The sequence below is a fragment of the Lithobates pipiens genome, unplaced genomic scaffold (assembly GCF_037356315.1).
Source record: "Lithobates pipiens isolate NorthernLeopardFrog02 unplaced genomic scaffold, aLitPip1_a1.2 Scaffold_8, whole genome shotgun sequence".
Taxonomy (NCBI): Eukaryota; Metazoa; Chordata; class Amphibia; order Anura; family Ranidae; genus Lithobates; species Lithobates pipiens.
In genome coordinates this window covers 473,316,182-473,336,140 of record NW_027507903.1, presented here as the reverse complement: position 1 = coordinate 473,336,140, position 19,959 = coordinate 473,316,182, and the positions used below count along the sequence as shown (strand labels likewise).

At 44.5% G+C, this 19,959-nt stretch overlaps 1 protein-coding gene across 1 annotated transcript; it reads right to left on the bottom strand.

Annotated features, from left to right (window-relative positions):
- Positions 1–1,005: 1,005 nt before the first annotated feature.
- On the bottom strand, positions 1,006–4,928 carry LOC143963286 (uncharacterized). Its single transcript, XM_077472855.1, has 3 exons — positions 4,803–4,928; positions 3,084–3,189; positions 1,006–1,556 (listed from the first exon to the last, which is right to left on the bottom strand). Exons 2-3 carry the CDS (start codon positions 3,178–3,180, stop codon positions 1,225–1,227), a joined length of 429 nt encoding a protein of 142 aa, XP_077328981.1. The 5' UTR covers positions 3,181–3,189; positions 4,803–4,928; the 3' UTR covers positions 1,006–1,224.
- Between the last annotated feature and the right edge of the window lie 15,031 nt (positions 4,929–19,959).

Genomic DNA, 19,959 nt, shown 5'->3' with positions numbered 1-19,959 from the left:
GTGGTGTGGTGTAGGTGTATTAGAGAGTATTTTTTTTATGCTTTTATTGCATCCTTAATGACTATTTTATTATGCTTTTATTACATCCTCAATGACAACTATCACTTGTACATCTATATGACAAGGTATTACAATCTAACAACTACCATATTAGTTAGCAGAATGGAAGTATGATTTGTTAAATATTAAATCTGATATATTTGTGATGCATATGTGTATATACAGTATATATGAAGTCTACTGTGTCTTATAAGCCCTCTGGATCTTGTAATATAAATGTGCTTTGTGTCTAAGTTGTATCTTCTTCTACATTATGAAACCACTATTTTGGAACTTCATTACTGTTGGAATTGTGGAAAAGAAGTTAAGAGTTGACAGTTTGAGATGTATGAGAGTTGAATAGGTTAATATACCAGTTGTCTATTCTTAAACTGCGCACAAGACCATTTGCAGTGTAACCAGTTATGACAGGACCTCATTAGTGGTTCTTTGAAGACACTGGGCTAATTAATGTTTATGATATCTCTGGATTCCTTCTAATATGTCTGATGTTTGTCAAATGTGCTTTAAGCTGAATTAAACATGACTGCTTAAGCACAGACCAGAGATTTTGACCTAGCCATCTTGTTATCAAATTTTAGGAAAATTAGGGTGGATTGTGTTCAGTACCACCTAACTATTCTTTCCACAAAGTGTGGGGTTCATCAGCTCTCACTATCGTTAAAAGGTAAATTTTTCACAAAACGAGGTTGGTGTCAGCTTCATGTAACACTAATATCAATCTCAGAAGATGACTTTTACACCAAAGCCCCTTAACTCTGTGCCAAGCAAATGTCACACAATGGTGTTCTGCAGGGAGGAAAATAAGGTTTAAAACACCATAAAGTGAGTGGATGTCCTTCCATCCCATTGAACAATGAACACATCAAAGAAAACCTCCATTGTCTTCAAGTCAAACTCTGTCTACTTCAACACCAATGTGCGCCGTTTATTTAGAAATAGGGACACTTGCAAAACACTTTTATTAAAAACACAACAAAAACAGATAATTAAAGGCAAAGATATGTAATGGTATTACTGGAGACAACACAAACGTAGTGCATTATGATTCTGATTGTGTCCCTCCAACAAGACTGAACTGTACAGAAAATGAGACTCAGAGCAGAAATAGGGATATAAAATATCAGCAAACATAATAATAAATTCACAAATATAAAATTCCAGCTAGCATTGCCCAGCAGAGGCCAGTCCGCACGCTGGAGTCTGTTTGTCCTTAAGTTTCAGAAGGTAATATAGAAAATGGCCACTGGAGGTTTCGGGAAATCTCTTTGTGGCTATGCTGCTGTGATCTCGCTTTCCAAAGCGCAGTCCAAAGGGGTTAAAGTTAAACTTGCTGCGAGTAAAGCGCAGCCTGCAGGAGATCTGGTCCTCTGACTGACTCTCATGTATGAAATAACAGATGTTGGGGTGATCTGCCCAGTTCTGGCTTTCAGCACTTCTCACCAGAGGATAGGGGTTCCTCTTCACTGGTAATAAGCTCTCTCTATAATCGGAATCTAGATTTGGGAAAAGAGTGTGTAATTAGAATTTCATTACAAAAGCTTGAACATTTAAAATAAATAGATCGTTCCTCTTAAATTTTAGGCAGATATTTGGGGGCTGGGACACCACTTGAGGAATACAGAGGTGAGATCTACCCACCATAGTTCCCGCCTCTTATTCCACCCACTTTAGGATGATTCAAATTCAGGTATATCTTAGCCCCATTCCCCATTGTATCTGAGCCCCTCTCTGTTTTGTACCTGAGCCCCTCTGTTTTTCATATATGAGCCCCTCTCTAGCCCCTATATTTTAGCCCCACTTCATTCCATATGAGCTCCTCTCTCCTCTGTATCTGAACCCCTATCCCCACTGTATCTGAGCCCCTCTGCCCTATATATCTGAGAACTTCTCTCTTATCTAAGACCCTCTCCCCTCCACATCTGAGCCCCCCTCTCCCCCCCCCCTCTTTCCTGCATGTTTGATCCCCTCTCCCCTCAATATCTGAACCTCTTCCTTCAGTTTTGGGGCCCCTGTTCCCTTTATATCTAAGCCTCTTTCCTCTCTGCAAATCTGTCTTTTGTCTGTGAGCCCACTGTCTATTCTTTATATCAGTGCTCCTCTCTCCTATTTATCTGAGCCCCTATACCCTCTGTATCCAAACCCTTCTCTCTTACATATTTGAGTCCCTCTCTCCTCCATATCTGAGACTCTCTGCTTTCCATATCTAGGAACCTCTCCCCTCCACATATAAGACCCTCTTCCCTCTGAATCTGAGCCACTCTGCCCTCCTTTAGCTTGGCTCCATGCCAGTAGCTTAGATTGGAGGGAATCTTAGAATGATCTTGAAGATAACAAACCAGAGTCCACCTACAAACCAACCAAAGGTTCTATTGACTGTCTGAGCCCCTTTTCCTTCTGCAATAGAGCCCCTCTCCTCTTTGTTTTAGGGTTCATCTCCTTTGCATATCTAAGCATTTTTTCTGTGTTTGTGCCCCTTTCACCTACACATCTTAGCTTTTCTTTCCCCTCATATCCTGCTGGAATAAGAGAAAGGGGAAATGTCAGGGCCTTTGGTGTAAATCATATCTACAGTCTTTCTTGTGTGCAGCCCAGATAGTGACATATTGCACTTTCTGGATTTTATGAAGTACTTAGAGAGAAAAATGTAAAAACACAGTTCAGGGATGTCAAAAAAGAGAGGACTATTTCTAGAAATGAGGCTGGCCATACATTATACAATTTTCGTATTCAATTTCCTTTAGATTTATCTTCAGCTATGAAGTCCAAGGGCCTGACTGATTGCATACAAATTAAAAGTGTTTATGGTTGACGTCATATTATATGGTTTTGGTAAATCTAAAGGAAATTTGTACAAGAAAATTGTATAATGTATGTTCAGCTTAACTGTGGTCTTAGAGAAGGGGAGCCTCACCCTTCAGGGTAACGCAGTCACATTGCATTAGAGAAGAGCAGCCATTATAACTGGTAGAAAGGAGTTATATCTCTTCCAACTGAACTATGATTTTTCTACTGAACCTTACCTGAGAGATCTTCCATGCTTGCACTGGCCCGATTCCCTGAGCTGCCATCCTGGTACACTACCAATGTGATCAGTACAAAGACACAGAGTCGGCCCATTTCCCAAACCTGCAAGACACAAACATAATATATCAATATGTTCTGCATATTACCCCAATACTGTTCCATGTAAAACCATAGATAGATAGATATTATTTTCAGGTGATTCAAGAGCATGCAATCTAAAATGTGCACATAATAATTGACTCCTTTAGTAAATCTCATCTATTCTTAGTATAAATGCTCGTTCAGGTACATTATATAATTAGTAGTAAATGATTGGCAGATGGTGACAGGCAGGGGACAGCCATGTGCCTTTCGGTAGGATCTCACTTCTGTGCCTGTTGTACAGATGCACAGTGGTTGGAGTGGTTGGTTAAGGTAATATGTCACTAACTCCTATTATCCTCCAAATTGTTGCAAAGCAATCACAAACCAAGTGTTTAGAAAGTATCATTTTAGAGGCGCCGGGATACAAAGATCATTTATGAAGGTCGAAGTGACACAGTGCCTCTTGTGATCAGATCTATTCAGGATCTGCACAGTGCTAATTGCACAGGACAGCAAGCAGCTCTGATAATTATCAGTTTATTATCCATGGAGGTGTGAAGATACCAAATCTTGTCCCATGTCACTATCTTCTGCTAATTAATACCTATTCTTCTATACATGCATTAGTGAGTATTCATCCCTCACTTCAGGTATAAGCCAGCTCACATATTATCAATTACAATTAGATCACTAAGCGCAATTTTCCCATATATACCTATTCTTTTATACCTTATCATGAGGAATAATTACACCAAATATTCTGCCACGTATATCTCTTGTCTTACTTTACAGCAATTAGATTGTAAGCTTCTGTGGACAAGAAGGAAGTGTCTTCTTAGCCTTCATGTATTTGGTAAAAGTTTATACTTTGCCAGTCAGAAGTAACCAAAATACAAAGATATACATTTTTAATATATAGAATGTTTCCTATCAATAATTATTTTTTACTTTTTTTGTACAAACTATTTTTAATTCCTTGTCCCCATATTCCTTCACAGATCTCACAATGTAAATATAAAATCGCCATAATATTTCATTTATTATAATCAATTTGAAAAAAAGGGACACAATTATGTAGATGATGAAGTAGCTTTAAATTGGGTATAAAGGATTTATACCATTTTCACAAGGATTTTTTTTTAAATCAAATAATATTCTAGAGCAGGGTGCTCATTACTTGGTACATCTGTACAGAACACACCAAGAACAATATATAAACAAAGAGAAGATGTGCATAACATAACCCTAAAGTGCGAACAACTCTGAGCAGAAATCTCATTCATAAAATTAAAGGCATTTTTACAGCTCACTGGTTCCTCCAGGCTGAATCCAAGCTAATAACATTCAGTGAAAGCTTTAGAAACTTTGCAGAGAATAAAATGTAAAATAATAATATAATAAATATTACATTGTCAACAACTCACAAAAACAATACATGATTAGCACATTTTACAAAATCTTTGGAAACGCATCTAACAATGTAAACAAATGAATGAATTATTGTAAATAAATCTAATCAAATATTTTATATTTTGAAAGCAATTAAAGCCCCCTGGAAATTGTAGAGTTGAAATGGCGATGATGATACTATGGAATATTGGAGTTCAGAGGGACACTAACTTATCGCTCACCTTGGTGCTGGGATGCTGCAAACTTGGGGTGCTCCTGTAGTTGGAATACAGCAATGTAGCTGCGCTCTGTTGCTCTCCTACTGTGACTGCTCCAGTGTGGCTCTCTTTGTGGCTTTGATGAAATGAACACTTTCATGAATCACAGTTTATGAACAATTAAGAACCTTAAACACAGCACAACAATGAGAAGGGGAAGGGAGGAAAGGGGTGCTCTCCTGACACCTTGTGGTTACTTTTCATAGCACAGTTTCTGCAGCCCACACTGCATCTAACCACCCAGAGGACCAACATGGGTATAGGAAAAGTTGGGTTATATAAAGCATTCAATAATTATTCTAAAAAATAGAGATAACAATAAAAAAATAACAAAATAGGTAAAAAATTACAAATTATGTTAAATTAACAGAGCTGTATATGATACATATGAGAATGAGGACATTTTCCTTTGCACTGCTGAGGTCTCACTAATCTTATTGAAAGATACAGCTTACTCTGTGTAGCTGACAGTAGAACAACAAATTTACTTACATTGATATTAATCAGTTGATAACCTTCGGTATATGGTTTGACTTTGAGTCACTTTCAGTGTCCCATGCTGCCATGGCCATTAGTTTTAGGTGCTGGGATTATGGCTCAAGTATGAATCAGCATAGAGCTGTTATATATGGATGTTTTTCATTGAGATTCATAATGTACTTGCTGGTTTGATCAATCCAATCTTAGTTCTGTTTTTTGTGATTGAGTACATTTTTGGTTAAGTTAAATTTAGACTTAAGGTCATGGGTTGGTGGGGTGGGTCACGTTATTAAAACCTTACCTTTACCTGTGGTCAGGCTATTGATAATGTATTATTCCCATTTTCTGAACAAGCAGTAAATGAGTTTTAACCACTTGACCTCCAGAAGGTTTTACTCCCTTCCTGTGTTTATCACACCACACCAATGAAAAGAGTGTCGCCACAGTTGCAGAAAAGGACTTTCCACCACCAACAATACTGACGCTTACCAGCTATACTGATCCCATCTCAGAGATCTAATATCGACACTGTGAAATTACTCCCTCTGGACATGAACTGCATGGAGGATGTATCCCTTTAAGCACTCTGTTCCAGTGGTTGATATATTCCTACTGCATGGAGGATGTATCCCTTTAAGCACTCTGTTCCAGTGGTTGGTATATTCCTACGGCCACACCGCTCATTGCCCAGCACATGCATAAACAAGAGGAATCGCCATAGTGTAATATTGTCGAAATAATTTAGTAAATAAAAGAATTGCACTTACATCAAATGTAAAAAAACTCGCTTCCAATAAAAAAAGTTTTCCAGCCGGCTTCATACAACGCTGCCCGTCGCTTCTGGGTTCAGCATAGATCGCTGTGACGTCAGCACGTCACTCCTCCCTACGCCGTTTCGTTAGAGATAACGTCTTCCAGGGGCCCCTTTATAAGGGGGCCCCCAGATCCCGGCCCCCACCCTGTGAAAAATCCCGGCCCCTTTTTCACCTGTGAAAAAAAATGTACAAAAAAAACACAAAAAACACGGGGGGCTCGCTCGTCCCCACCCCCTTTCCTGGCCGTCTGGGTAGCGTGCTCGGATAAGGGTCTGGTATGGATCTGGGGAGACCCCCACGCCATTTTTTCAGCATAGGGGGTTCCCCCTAGAATCCATACCAGACCTAAGGGCCTGATATGCTCTCGGAGGGGGAAAGCATGCCATTTTTTTTTTTATTTGGCGTGGAGTTCCCCCTTCAGAGCTCATTCTCTGATTGGCCATGGCAAAAGTCGCCTGGCCTGGGGTTACTTAAAGTCGTGTTGTAAGTCGCCCCAAGCCATGCCCAAGTCGTGTTCAAGTCGTGTCCAAGTTGCCTCCAAAAGTCGTGTTGAAAGTCGTGTCGCCACTGTGTGAACCGGCTCTTAAAGTCCGGTGACGTACCAGTACGTTGCTGGTCCTTGTTGGGCATATATTGTAATGTTCTTTCATGCAGCCTGGGCTGAACGGATTCCTCCTCTCACATCGATTGATGTGGATGAAGAACTCACTGCCAGAAAAAGTGAAAAAAAATATGCCGAAGCATAGGGGCCATCCGCCCACTGACCATATGCGTTCTTTTTTTTAACTGCAGTGGAGAAATCTCATCCTACAGCGCTGCAATCACTGATGTATGTATTCTGAAAGCACACCCTGTTGCTGTCAAAATAAACAGATCAGCACTGCAGCTGAACAGTGTTCCTGCAAGGCAAACAATGGATAACAATAAAACACAGTAACAATAAAACATTAACTCAATAAAACAACATCTCATTTTTTTAATTGCAATCGGTGCCAAAAAAAAGTTAAATATATATGCCAAAGCATAGGGTTGATCCGCCCACTGACCACCCCAGGCCTCTCATGCTTGGGCATATACACTCTTTTTTTAAACTGCGGTGGAGAAATCTCTTCCTACAGTGCTACAATGACAGATGTATGTATCCTGAAAGCACGCCCTGCTGCTGTCAGAATAAAAAGTCCAGTGCTGCAGCTGAATGGCATTCCTGAAAAGCAAACAATGGATAACAATAAAAGACAGTAACAACAGAACATTAATTAACTCAATAAAACTACAACTATTTAAGGCTTTTTTATTTTTATTTTTTATTTACTTTTATTTATCCCAAAAAATTTTTTGCTGTTTTTTTAACTTTTTTTTGTAACTTTTCTGTAACTGTAAAAAAAACTGTAAACTTTCCAGGCTAGGGTCTCTCAAAATGTGATAGCCAGTTTCCTGACTATCTAACACCTTTCGAGACCCTGTGTGAAAGTGTGCCCTAGACTGTGCCATGCTGTACCCTATTCTAATACTTCACTAGTGAAGTGGATAAAAGAATGCACTAGCCAATTGAATATAAAGATTGCTGCACCTGAAGCTCCCTGAATACCAGGAGACGACAAATTAATAAAATAAAATAAAGTGTGCTGTCTCAATATTAATACCGTATATTGATGAGCTAATCAAAGCTCAAAAATACAAAATATTGTGCCCTTAAAAATAGCGTGCACACTATACAATAATACATTTCAAAAAGATAGTACAAAGAAACACTAAGCAAAACATTTTACAATGTAAACAAAACCATGTGGCAAAAGCATATATAACATATGCAAATAGTTAACACCTCTATATAAAAAATTTGGAAATAAGTGAATAAAAACAAAACAACAAATCCCAAAACAAGCTCTGTTGATGTTTGATTAATACAATCAAAAAGTCCCAAATAGTGTTGAGTTGGTGCTGAAATTATGCTAATCCTTAGCCTTCAAAGTGCTGCATGCATCACCACTGTGCTTAAGTAATAAAATGGCCGGTTTCCAGACCCCAAGGGTCAATAGGCATATATGCTGCTCTCAATTGAGAGACATTGATCTGTGTTGCTGCCTGTTTGGAATTCCAGATGGTCAGAGGTACCCGATTCACAGGTAGATGTGAAGATAAAAGAAGGGACTGATTTATCTGCATTATCCTTTCAAAATGTATGTGTTTATCAAAAAAAAATTGCACTTACAGACTATTTTCTTGAATAATAGCTCAGGTTCTCATGGTGGCATGGCTGCCTGTAGTGCGGTCCATGCTTGCTGATGTCACAGCTGTCTCCAATCGACACGTTTCCCCTCAGAAGGCATCAACTGGGATTGGAGCTCAGCGCGCGGTGTCATGTCCATAACTTTTATAGTGGAAAAGACCAGAGGAGCCCGGGGGCAGGAAACAAACTACTTCCTTTATCTTTGCCTGTCACTAAGATCCATATACCCATGTACACAGATAGTTCAGGACACCCAACACTGGGAATTTTTTATTGTATTATTCAAACATCAACAGAGTTTGTTTTGGGACTTTTTTGTTTTGTTTTTATTCATATATTTACAATGTTTTTTTTTATATATAGAGGTGTTGCCTATTTAGTTTGTTTTATTAATACTCCACTAGTGTGTGGTAGCGATGGAAGCAGTCCTTGAAGCAGATACCAGGTTGGACAGGACAGGTGGGATAAAAAAAAGCAGGTGTCTCTTCCATGTGCTACAGACACAACATCTTTTTTGGGGTGACTTTTGGGTGAGGGTACCAGGAATGGCTTCCAGAAAATGCCTTTAATGTAGCCGGCTCACTGCATCTGGATTGGGAAATTGGGCAACTGTACCTTCTGGATACAAAAGGGCTGTGATGATTAGTGATGGACGAACGTTTCGCCCGGCGGTCGTTTCGCGGCGAATTTCCGACATTCGCGGTCCGCACGTTCGAACGCCTTTTTCCGTCGTTCGCCGCGGCGGACTTACGTGTTTAATGTATACAAGAACTTTAACCTTTGGTGACACGTTTATCATGTGATACAGGACAGCCAATTGAGACATGACAGCACATGGACACTTGGACATTCCCCCTAACCTATAAATACACCCGATCCGGTGGCCATTTTACATTCTTTCTTCTGTTACGATAGGGACAGGTTCCTGTGTGGAGTAGGGAGAGATAAACCACTAGCTATTTGGTACACAAAAGTTCTTTTCAGGACTGGTATAGGTGTTAGGTGTTGATAGGTTTGCTGTGCTGCTGATTCTTGCAGCAGCCTGAGTGTCTTTTGTTAGTTTAGAGAAAGGGAAAGGACGGTGTATGCTACAGGGACAGCCAGATTAGTCTTTCATCATCATCATCATCATCATTAGCTGTTACTATCAAGGTCCACAAAAGAGCTGTTCCAGTAACCACTAATCGTTCTCTTTTTTTGCCAATTTGTATAGGGACAGGAAGGAAGCAGTGTTGTCAGGCAGTGAGGGTAATTTTAAAGACTTGCTGTTATTATTAGTTCCACAAAGGTTCTTTTCAGGACTGGTATCAGTGGTACAGTAATAGGCTTGTACATGTATAATATTCTTTCTTCCAAATATAGAAAGGATATTATACTTGACTGCTGCCCTTCTGCTGCAGTCTGCTAAACATTCACAACTCACTTGTTCCACAAAAGTTCTTATAAGGACTGGTAACTTGGTATAGGGTGCTACGGTACATAGGCTTGAGTGCGGTACAGTCTGCTGTTCTGTAAGGACCGCTATCGGTCCACAATAGATAGGGTTGACGTGCACCACTGCTGACCGCTGCCCTATACTGCAGCAGTCCTTCAGCGGTATAGGGACTGACGTACAGTCTGCTAATCACTAACACACAACCTGCTTGTTCCACAAAAGTTCTTATAAGGACTGGTAACTTGGTATAGGGTGCTACGGTACATAGGCTTGAGTGCGGTACAGTCTGCTGTTCTGTAAGGACCGCTATCGGTCCACAATAGATAGGGTTGACGTGCACCACTGCTGACCGCTGCCCTATACTGCAGCAGTCCTTCAGCGGTATAGGGACTGACGTACAGTCTGCTAAACACTAATACACAACCTGCTTGGTCCACAAAAGTTCTTATAAGGACTGGTAACTTGGTATAGGGTGCTACGGTACATAGGCTTGAGTGCGGTACAGTCTGCTGTTCTGTAAGGACCGCTATCGGTCCACAATAGATAGGGTTGACGTGCACCACTGCTGACTGCTGCCCTATACTGCAGCAGTCCTTCATCGGTATAGGGACTAAGAGTTTTGTCACAGGGTCATTTAAAAAATGACAGGCAGAGGAAGAGGCAGGCCCTTCCGCAGGGGTGGTAGGGGTAGGGCAGGAGCAACAGGCTTGAGCCAAAGTGGGAAGTTGCAGAAGGTGCGTTCAATTACTTTAAAGGATGCACCAGACTTGGTTGAGTGGCTCGCTCAGCCTTACTCTTCTGCACCCTCCTCATCCTCTCGATCTGCACCCTCTTCTTCACTCTCTGCTATGTGCACCCCCAAAGACACTACCACCAACAACACGACCACCACCACCACCACCACATACCTTCCGCTTGAGTCACTGGAATTATTTTCCGATCCATATCAAGAGGACATTTCTGATGCGCAGCCACTCTTGGTATTGGATCAGGAAGAGGAGGTAGCAACAAGCGCTACTCAGCAGTCTGACGACAGTACCCAGATCAGCCCAAGGAGGAGGTTGGTCCCCGGTGTTGCTGCCTACTCCGAGATCTCTACTTATAGCGGTGGGGAAGGTGACGTTGATGATGACGTGTCTAGTGATGTCACGTGGGTGCCCACAAGAGAGGAAGAGGAGGGGAGTTCAGAGGGAGATATGGACCAGCAGATAGGGAGGAGAAGCAGGAATAACTTACATTGCACAGGAGGGACAAAGCAGACTGCAAATGTATCAGGAGCGAGTCATCGACCATGTACGGTCACATCTGGCGCTCCCAGGACACCGGCACATGGCTCCGCAGTGTGGGCTTTTTTTAACGTGTCCGCTGCTGACAATAGCGTTGCCATCTGCAATCTTTGCAGTCAACGCGTTAGTCGCGGTAAGCCCAATACTCACCTAGGGACGACCGCCTTAAGAAGGCACATGAGCAGCCATCACCGAGCCCAGTGGGAGCAACGGAACACACAAAGCCACACTGCAGGCTCTCACCGTCCAGCCTCGTCTTCTACTTCTCCTTCTCCTCTCTCCTCACAATTGTCCTCCACTCCACCTTCCATCACGCCAAGCTCACATTTTTCTGCAAAAAGGCAGGCTTCCGTGGGCCTAATGTTTGAGCGTAAAAAAATGATGACGCCGGATAACCCTCTTGCCCAACGGTTGGCGGCTGGCTTGTCAGAACTCATAGCCCGCCAACTACTGCCATATAAACTGGTGGACTCGGAGGCCTTTCGCAAATTTGTGGCCATTGGAACACCACAATGGAAGGTCCCAGGAAGGAAGTATTTCTCAGAGAAGGGCATCCCAGAGCTATATGGCCATGTTCAGCGGCAAGTGAATGTATCTCTGGCACACAGTGTCGGTGCCAAGATACATCTGACCACAGACACGTGGTCTAGCAAACACGGGCAGGGAAGGTATATCACTTTTACTGCCCACTGGGTGAACCTTCTGACGGCCGTCAAGCATGTAACCCGTGGCACCCGTGTAGATTTGGTTTTACCGCCACGGATTGCATGCAGGCCTGACTCTTCTTCTCCTCCTCCTACTCCATCCTCCTCCCTCTCCTCCTCAGCTGCCTCCTCCTTTTCCGCTGCTAGCGTCTCTTCCGCTGCACCGCCCAAGCTCCCCAGAACCTATTCCACATGCCAGGTGAGACGTTGCCATGCCGTGCTGCGTCTGTTGTGCCTGGAAGCAAAGAGCCACACTGGCCCGGCACTCCTTTCAGCTTTGCGTTCACAGGCAGATGAGTGGCTAACACCGCTCAATTTGACAGTTGGTAAAGTGGTGTGTGACAACGGTGCCAATCTGCTTAGCGCATTGAAACAGGGCAAAATCACGCACGTGCCGTGCATGGCACACGTCTTAAACTTGGTCGTGCAGCGATTCCTTGTCAAATACCCTGGGGTCCAGGACATCTTGCGGCAGGCAAGGAAAATCTCGGCCCATTTCAGAAGATCTTACACGGCCATGGCTCGCCTTGCTGACATTCAGCGGCGACACCATCTGCCGGTCAGACGTCTTATTTGCGATTGCCCGACGCGATGGAACTCAACCTTCTATATGCTTGATAGGCTGCTCCAGCAGAAACGTGCAGTTAACGTCTACCTGTATGAACTCTGCGAAAGAAACGGTTCTGGGGAGCTGGGTTTTTTTTCACCGCGCCAGTGGCTGCTCATGCGCGACACATGCAGACTTCTGCGGCCATTTGAGGAGATCACCAAACTGGTCAGTCGCAGCCATGGCGCCATCAGTGACATGGTACCTTATGCCTTCTTTCTGGAGCGTGCATTGCGTCGTGTCATTGATCAGGCTGTGGAGGAGCAGGAGCGGGAAGATGAGGAAGTCGCAATGCTGGATGAATTCCCAGGGGGGGCTACTCTATCTGAGACAAGTCAACAACAGGAGTCTGATGAGGAGTTAGAGGAGGATGGTGCCGGGGCGGATGAGCAGGAGCAAGAAGAGCATGCTTTAAACCTTTCTGGGATCCCTGTTGTGCGAGGATGGGGAGAGGAGAATGAAGAGGACGACATTATCCTGGATGATGAGCAGGAGCCAGGCCACCACACCGCTTCCACTTTAGTGCAAATGGGGGCCTTCATGCTCCAGTGTTTTAATAGGGACCCCCGTATAAAAAGCATGAGGGTCAAGGACCAGTACTGGGTGGCAACGTACTTAGACCCCCGGTACAAACACAAAATGGCGGAAATGTTACCGCCGTCGCAGAGGGCTGTCAGAATGCAGCACTTCCAGGCCTTGCTTCGAGAAATGCTGCATTCTGCTTTTGCGTGCGCTGGCAGAGGAGCAATTCCCACTCCCAGAGAAGGATTTGCGGGTACCAATCCAACAGCGCCTGCAAGAAGAGGCCGGTTTGAAGATGTGTTGGTGACTTCGGATATGAGGTCATTCTTTCAGCCGACCCATCGACAGGTGTCATCCGGATCCAGCATCAGGGAACGCCTAGACCGTCAGGTGTCCGACTACATTGGGTTAACGGCCGATGTGGACGCTCTGAGGAGTGATGAACCCCTAGACTACTGGGTGGGCAGGCTTGACCTCTGGCCAGAGCTTGCCCAATTTGCAATCGAACTGTTGGCTTGCCCCTCATCCAGTGTCCTGTCCGAAAGGACGTTCAGCGCAGCAGGGGGGATTGTGACCGATAAGCGTACTCGCCTAGCTCACGACAGTGTTAACTACCTCACATTTCTAAAAATGAATGAGGCATGGATCTCGGAGGAATTCAACACATGTGACCAGTAGACCATGTATATGTCTATAAACTATTTTTTTAATCAAGCACACAGACCTTCTTAATTCATTTGGCTCACTTCCTTGACCCAAAAAAGCACACCGTACTATATGCCCCTACCCTCCTCTTTGAAGAGGTTGAGCGGTGTCATATTTCTACTGGGGCTGCTTATGATATCCCTGTGCTGTGCTGACTTCCTCCTGGGGGTTCTTATTATGAAGGGATCACACTATCCCTGTGCTGTGCTGACTTCCTCCTGGGGGTTCTTATTATGAGGGGATCACACCATCCCTGTGCTGTGCTGACTTCCTCCTGGGGCTGCTTACGGTGCTGCTGTCAGTGCTGTATGTCACGGTGCTGCTGTCAGCGCTGTATGTCACGGTGCTGCTGTCAGCGCTGTATGTCACGGTGCTGCTGTCAGCGCTGTATGTCACGGTGCTGCTGTCAGCGCTGTATGTCACGGTGCTGCTGTCAGCGCTGTATGTCACGGTGCTGCTGTCAGCGCTGTATGTCACGGTGCTGCTGTCAGCGCTGTATGTCACGGTGCTGCTGTCAGCGCTGTATGTCACGGTGCTGCTGTCAGTGCTCTGTATTACGGTGCTGCTGTCAGATGCCTCTATCACGGTGCATGTGTCATTCCGGTATGTCACGCTGCTGGTGATCATCTCCTGCACCCTCTTCTTTGCCTACCCTGGTCCCTGACCTTCCCTCTCCTCCATTGCCTTCATTAGCTCCATAGTCCTGAATTGTTAGAACAATTTCCCAAATAAAATAAAAATGCTTGTAGTTATCGATCCCAAATTCACCTCATACATGTATTATGTCATTGTCCAGATGGTGGGACTACGTTTTACCCCCTAATAATTACCACGTGGCCGCAAATTCGACATGAAGGTTTGCAAAGTTCGCCTCCCATTGAAGTCAATGGGGCCCGCGGCGAACGTTCGGTTTCGCGAACGTTTGGGTCCGTTCGCATTTCGCTTTCGCGAAACGTCCCGTCGGAAGTTCGTCCATCACTAGTGATGATCTCTTCCTGGAATTTTAGGAAGGATACAACTTATTTCTGATGCTTTGTACATGGCCAATTGGAATAAATATACAGACACTTTCTTGTACCAACGTCTGGCTTTTTACAGAAAATAAGTATGGCACCATCATCTGGTCGTTTAAGTCTACCCTACTATGTTAAGGTTGTAGTTGTGGACACAGAGGGGCTTCCCAACAACACCGGTCACCATTGCAATTTGGACTGCTGTGTCTGCGTGAATGGAAAACAGAACAAAAAAATAAAGTTTGTCATTCCACTTCACTGCAAGCAGTTGTGTATTCCTACACGGTGGGCGATCCTCTTTCAACTAAAAGTGGTCCAGGCGGTGGGTTTGCCACAAGATCATGATTATCACTTTACTCAGTGTAACATCATCTTTCACATTATACAAAAGATTGGGCTAACTTTACTGTTTTCTTATTTTTTTTATTCAAAAAAGTGTATATTTTTCCAAAAAAATGCGTTTGTAAGACTGCGGCGCAAATACGGTGTGACATAAAGTATTGCAATGATCTCCATTTTATTCTCTAGGATCTCTGCTTGCTGAAATATATATATATATATATATATATATATATATATATATATATATATACCGTATATACTCGAGTATAAGCCGAGATTTTCAGCCTCTTTTTTGAGGCTGAAAGTGCCCCCCTCGGCTTATACTCGAGTCATCGCTGTCTGCCTGCTCGATCAGCGTATCGAGCAGACAGACAGCGGCCATTCTAACATTCAAACGCCGCGCCTCCGCCTCCGCCTTCGCCTGTGATAGGCGGAACACTGAATTTCCCAGCAGCCTGTGTTCCGCCTATCACGGACATCGTCTCATCCTCGTACTACGGACGAGGATGAGACGATGCCCGTGATAGGCGGAACACAGGCTGCTGGGAAATTGAGTGTTCCGCCTATCACGGACATCCGATAGGCGGAACAGCAGTCAGTGGGAAATTGAGTGTTCCGCCTATCACCGACGGAGGCGCGGCTTTTGAATCCTAGAATGGCCGCCGACGAAGAGCTGAAGGACGGAGGCTCGGCTCGGGATGGGACGGGCCGGGCCGGGACGGGACGGGCCGGGCCGGGACGGGACGCAGGCTGGACGGGACGCAGGCTGGACGGGACGCAGGCTGGACGGACACAGGCTGGACGGACACAGGCAGGCTGGACACAGGTAGGCTGCACGGACACACACACACACACACACACACACACACACACACACGGATGCATGGACACACACACACACACACACGGATGCATGGACACACACACACACACACACGGATGCATGGACACACACACAGGGATGGATGGACCCACAGGGATGGACGGACACACAGGGATGGACAGGCATGTCTCACCCTCGGCTTATACACGAGTCAATAATTTTTTCCAGTTTTTTGGGGGTAAATTGGGGGCCTCGGCTTATATTCGGGTCGGCCTATACTCGAGTATATACGGTATATAATGTTGGGGTTTCTAAGTATATTTCTAGCAATAAATACTGATTTTAACTTGTAAACAGCAAATGTCAGAAATAGGCTTGGTCCAGGAAGCAAATCTTGTGTCAAAATGTAAAATCATGTATCAATTTCCAGTTTGTATTTCAATAAATTTTAGCCAGCGCATATTACTCTGGATGATCTTGAACTTTGCAAGCTTACTTTGTAAATATCCTTACACATTTACCTTTTACATTCTGAACTACAGAAGAACTGAGAGGAGGAGTTTCAGGAGGAGGAGTCAGTACAGGAATTACAGCTTGCTGGCAGCAAGGTATCATGGGATATGTAATCCTTAGAGATAGAAAGTAAACAGTAAGGCTGGGTTCACACTGCTGCGGGGGGAGATCCGGATGTGATTCGCACCGCAAATCACATCCGATCTCCGTAGCGATGCGAGTTCAGCCATACAGATAGTATGGCTGAATTCGCATCGCTCCCGCAGCAAACTCGCACGGGACCATTTTTTTGGTCCGCAACAGAATCGGATCGCATGGGGGTTCACACCATGCGATCCGATTCCTGTGCGAGTCGGCAGATCGCACTGCGATATGCGGACGGATCTGGGGGTGTCATTAACATATCATTGACACTCCCAGCCGTCCGCATAGGGCAGTGTGAACTGCCGGCGGGAGTAATGCGATGCGGGAAAACGCCGCGGATTCGCGGCGTTCCCGCATCGCAGCGGTGTGAACCCGGCCTCAAGGAGAAGCTTCAAGGCATTCAGGTAGTCCAGGAAGTTGTGGAAAGAGATGGCCAGCAGATAGGCAGTAACTCACAACACGAAAGGAGATTTTTCAAGTAAACTTATATTTGATTGTCAAAAATAATTATTGTTTGTAATGTTATAAGAATGTGGATTTTATAAAATTAAAGTGTATGCTGTGAGCATAGGTTTCCGTTAAGGGACGGGTTAAGTTGAAGATTAATGTTAGAATTTGTTATTTTCAGAGTTAATTTTCAGATTTACACACACACAAAGTACTTACACTCTATACACATATTTGAAAGTTGTTAATATAATTTTATGTAATGTAATTTTTTTCTCATATTCGCTCACTTTCTAACGTATTCATTTCAGTAACAGATAAAACAAAATCATCTATATAACTTATGCTTCTTTAATAGCAAAAAGTTTTTTCCCTTACTGCCCAAGGTAAGTGACTAGGTAAGAAAAATGAATACTTGTGTAGTGCCGTCTCCTGAAGAGCATGCGCTATGTGTTTTTCAAATTTAATGTTACACCTGTACTGCAGTTTGGTTTGGGTACAATTGTCTAAATTTGGGCTTCAGCATCAGTCTGACTGGACTATGAGATGTTCAGCCTGGCCCCAGGGGGCACTGTCTCTTCTGGCAGGCATGGAACTATGGTCTGGTTGGGTGCTTAAGTTACTTTCTCTCTGAGCCGCCCAGTGGGAGGGACGCTCTTGCTGTGCTTTCTGGGAGAGGGTATTTAAGATGCGGTTGTCACGTGGTTTGGGGTTCCGGTCCAGAAGGATGTACTGACTTCATGGTCCTGGTCCTCCTGACCAGCCCCCAGGAAGCCTATGGCCTGGGGTGCAGATCCACCCGATCTTGTTGTCTCTGGGCTGGCTAGCCCAAGGCAAGGAAACTAAAGGAGGATTCTGAGGTGTTTGGGTGCCGTCTCCGGTTTGGGAGAGACCCAGTGACTTCACGCTATCCAGGGGAGGACTCTTCAGAAGAAGGCCAAGTACGGGTTTGTTTCTTAGTAAGAGTGTGGAGGAGCTGAAGTACCCAAGAAAATACGTGGATATCGCCAAGCTGGCTGAAAGATCCAGGTATCACACGAGTGTTCTACAAGTTTAGTTTTCCTACGTGTTCTACAACAACGTCTGTGGCAGAGACTTGTTCCTGAGTAAGCACCTTGTTGGCTGCTAGGCCTTGTGAGAGAGGGACTGTCCAACTTGAGTGAACATCCAGTTGCCAATGGCTATTCTCTGGATGCAGTCAAAGTAAGCAAGTTCTTCAATATTGACTTTGACACTAATGCCGCGTACACACGATCAAACAATCAGGTGGAAAAGTCCGGCAAACTCAAGTCCGCCGGACAATCCCCCCGTGTGTAGCCTCCGGCATACTTTTTTGACCCGAAAGTACAGCGGACTTAGAAAGTAGTTTTGCACTCCAATCTTCCCGCCGGACTTGCATTTCGGCGGACAATCCGGCCTTGTGTATGCCAGTCCACCGTACTTTTGAAATTAACGGACTTTTCCCACCCGGAGAAAAGTCAGCTCATTTCGAGCAGGTCTCCAGGTAGGCGGGGCCCGCGAAGGAGACGTCGCTGGCCCCGCCACCTGGTATGGACTTAAAGGGGAACCCCAACGCCGGAAAAAATCGGCGTGGGGGTCCCCCCCCGGTCCACATCAGACCCTTGTCCGAGCACGCTACCCGGCCGGCCAGGAAAGGGGGGGACGAGCGAGCGCCCCCCCTCCTGAGCCTTACCAGGCCGCATGCCCTCAACATAAGGGGTGCCTTGGGGAAGGGGGGCCACGCGGCCCCCCCACCTCAAAGCACCTTGTTCCCATGTTGATGAGGACAAAGGCCTCTTCCCGACAACCCTGGCCGTTGGTTGTCGGGGTCTGCGGGCGAGGGGCTTATCGGAATCCGGGAGCCCCCTTTAATAAGGGGGCCCCCGGATACCGGCCCCCCACCCTATGTGAATGAGTATGGGGTACAATGTACCCCTACCCATTCACCTGTGAAAAAAGTACAAAAAAAACAACAACACACAAGATAAAATAGGAAAAATTTTGATGGTTCAGCCTCACTCCTTCTAGCTCACCCTACCACCAAGAAATATATTAAAAATTTTCCCGAAGTTACCTTTAAAAGAGTTCCCTCTCTCAAAGATAAACTAGTGCATAGTCACTTTGAACAACCAAAGTTGGATACTAGAAAAGTAATCAATGGCACTTTTCCATGTGGCCATTGTGACGTTTGTTGTTATGTTAACTCACATACCAAACTTAAACTGCCAAATGGCAAATGGCACTCCATTAAACATCGAGTCACATGTCAAACACAGGGCGTTATATATCTTGCCCGTTGCCTTTGTGGCGGATTTTATGTAGGTAAAACAAAGCGACAATTTTGTATTCGAATCAAGGACCACATCAAACCCATTATTAAAAAGAAAATGGAGACGGCCATCAGTCGGCACGTTGGCCTCTTTCATGCTTTCAATCCCAAATTTATCACCTTTTCCGCACTTGAACACATCCCCCTTGATGTGAGAGGGGGCAGTGTGGATAATATCTTACTTCAACATGAAGCTGAATGGATTTTTAATTTAAGGGCTACAACTTCACCTGGCTTTAATGAAAACTTAAGCTTTAAACCCTTTTTGTGATATATATATTTTTTTCTGGCCCTTCAGTCCTGCTGACCGCCCCTCTGAGAGGGAACCTGTTTGGGTTCCCATTTCCCCCCCCCCCCCCCCTCCCCCCCCTTTTTTTTTTTTTTCCTTTTTTTTTTTTTTTTTCATTGTTGTATTTGAAATTTGTTTGTATTGATTTGTTTGTTAATAACGAGTATAAGAATACATTATGTATATGTTTATATGTTTATGATATTATTATGTTTATGATATTATTATGTGCAGCTTTCAGAGAAATAATTTATGCCCTCCCCTTTTTATTATTATTTTTTTTTTTTTTAAGATTCCCCACCCGAATGGTCCACCTCCTCGGTTTCCCCATCAGTGCTGTTCGCACGGACGCCCAGGGGCATAGGCGCCTTGTGTGCCACTGCCCCTCTCTAGCGCTGCGACGCTCCCCCTACATCGGTCGGAAGGATTTTTTGCCA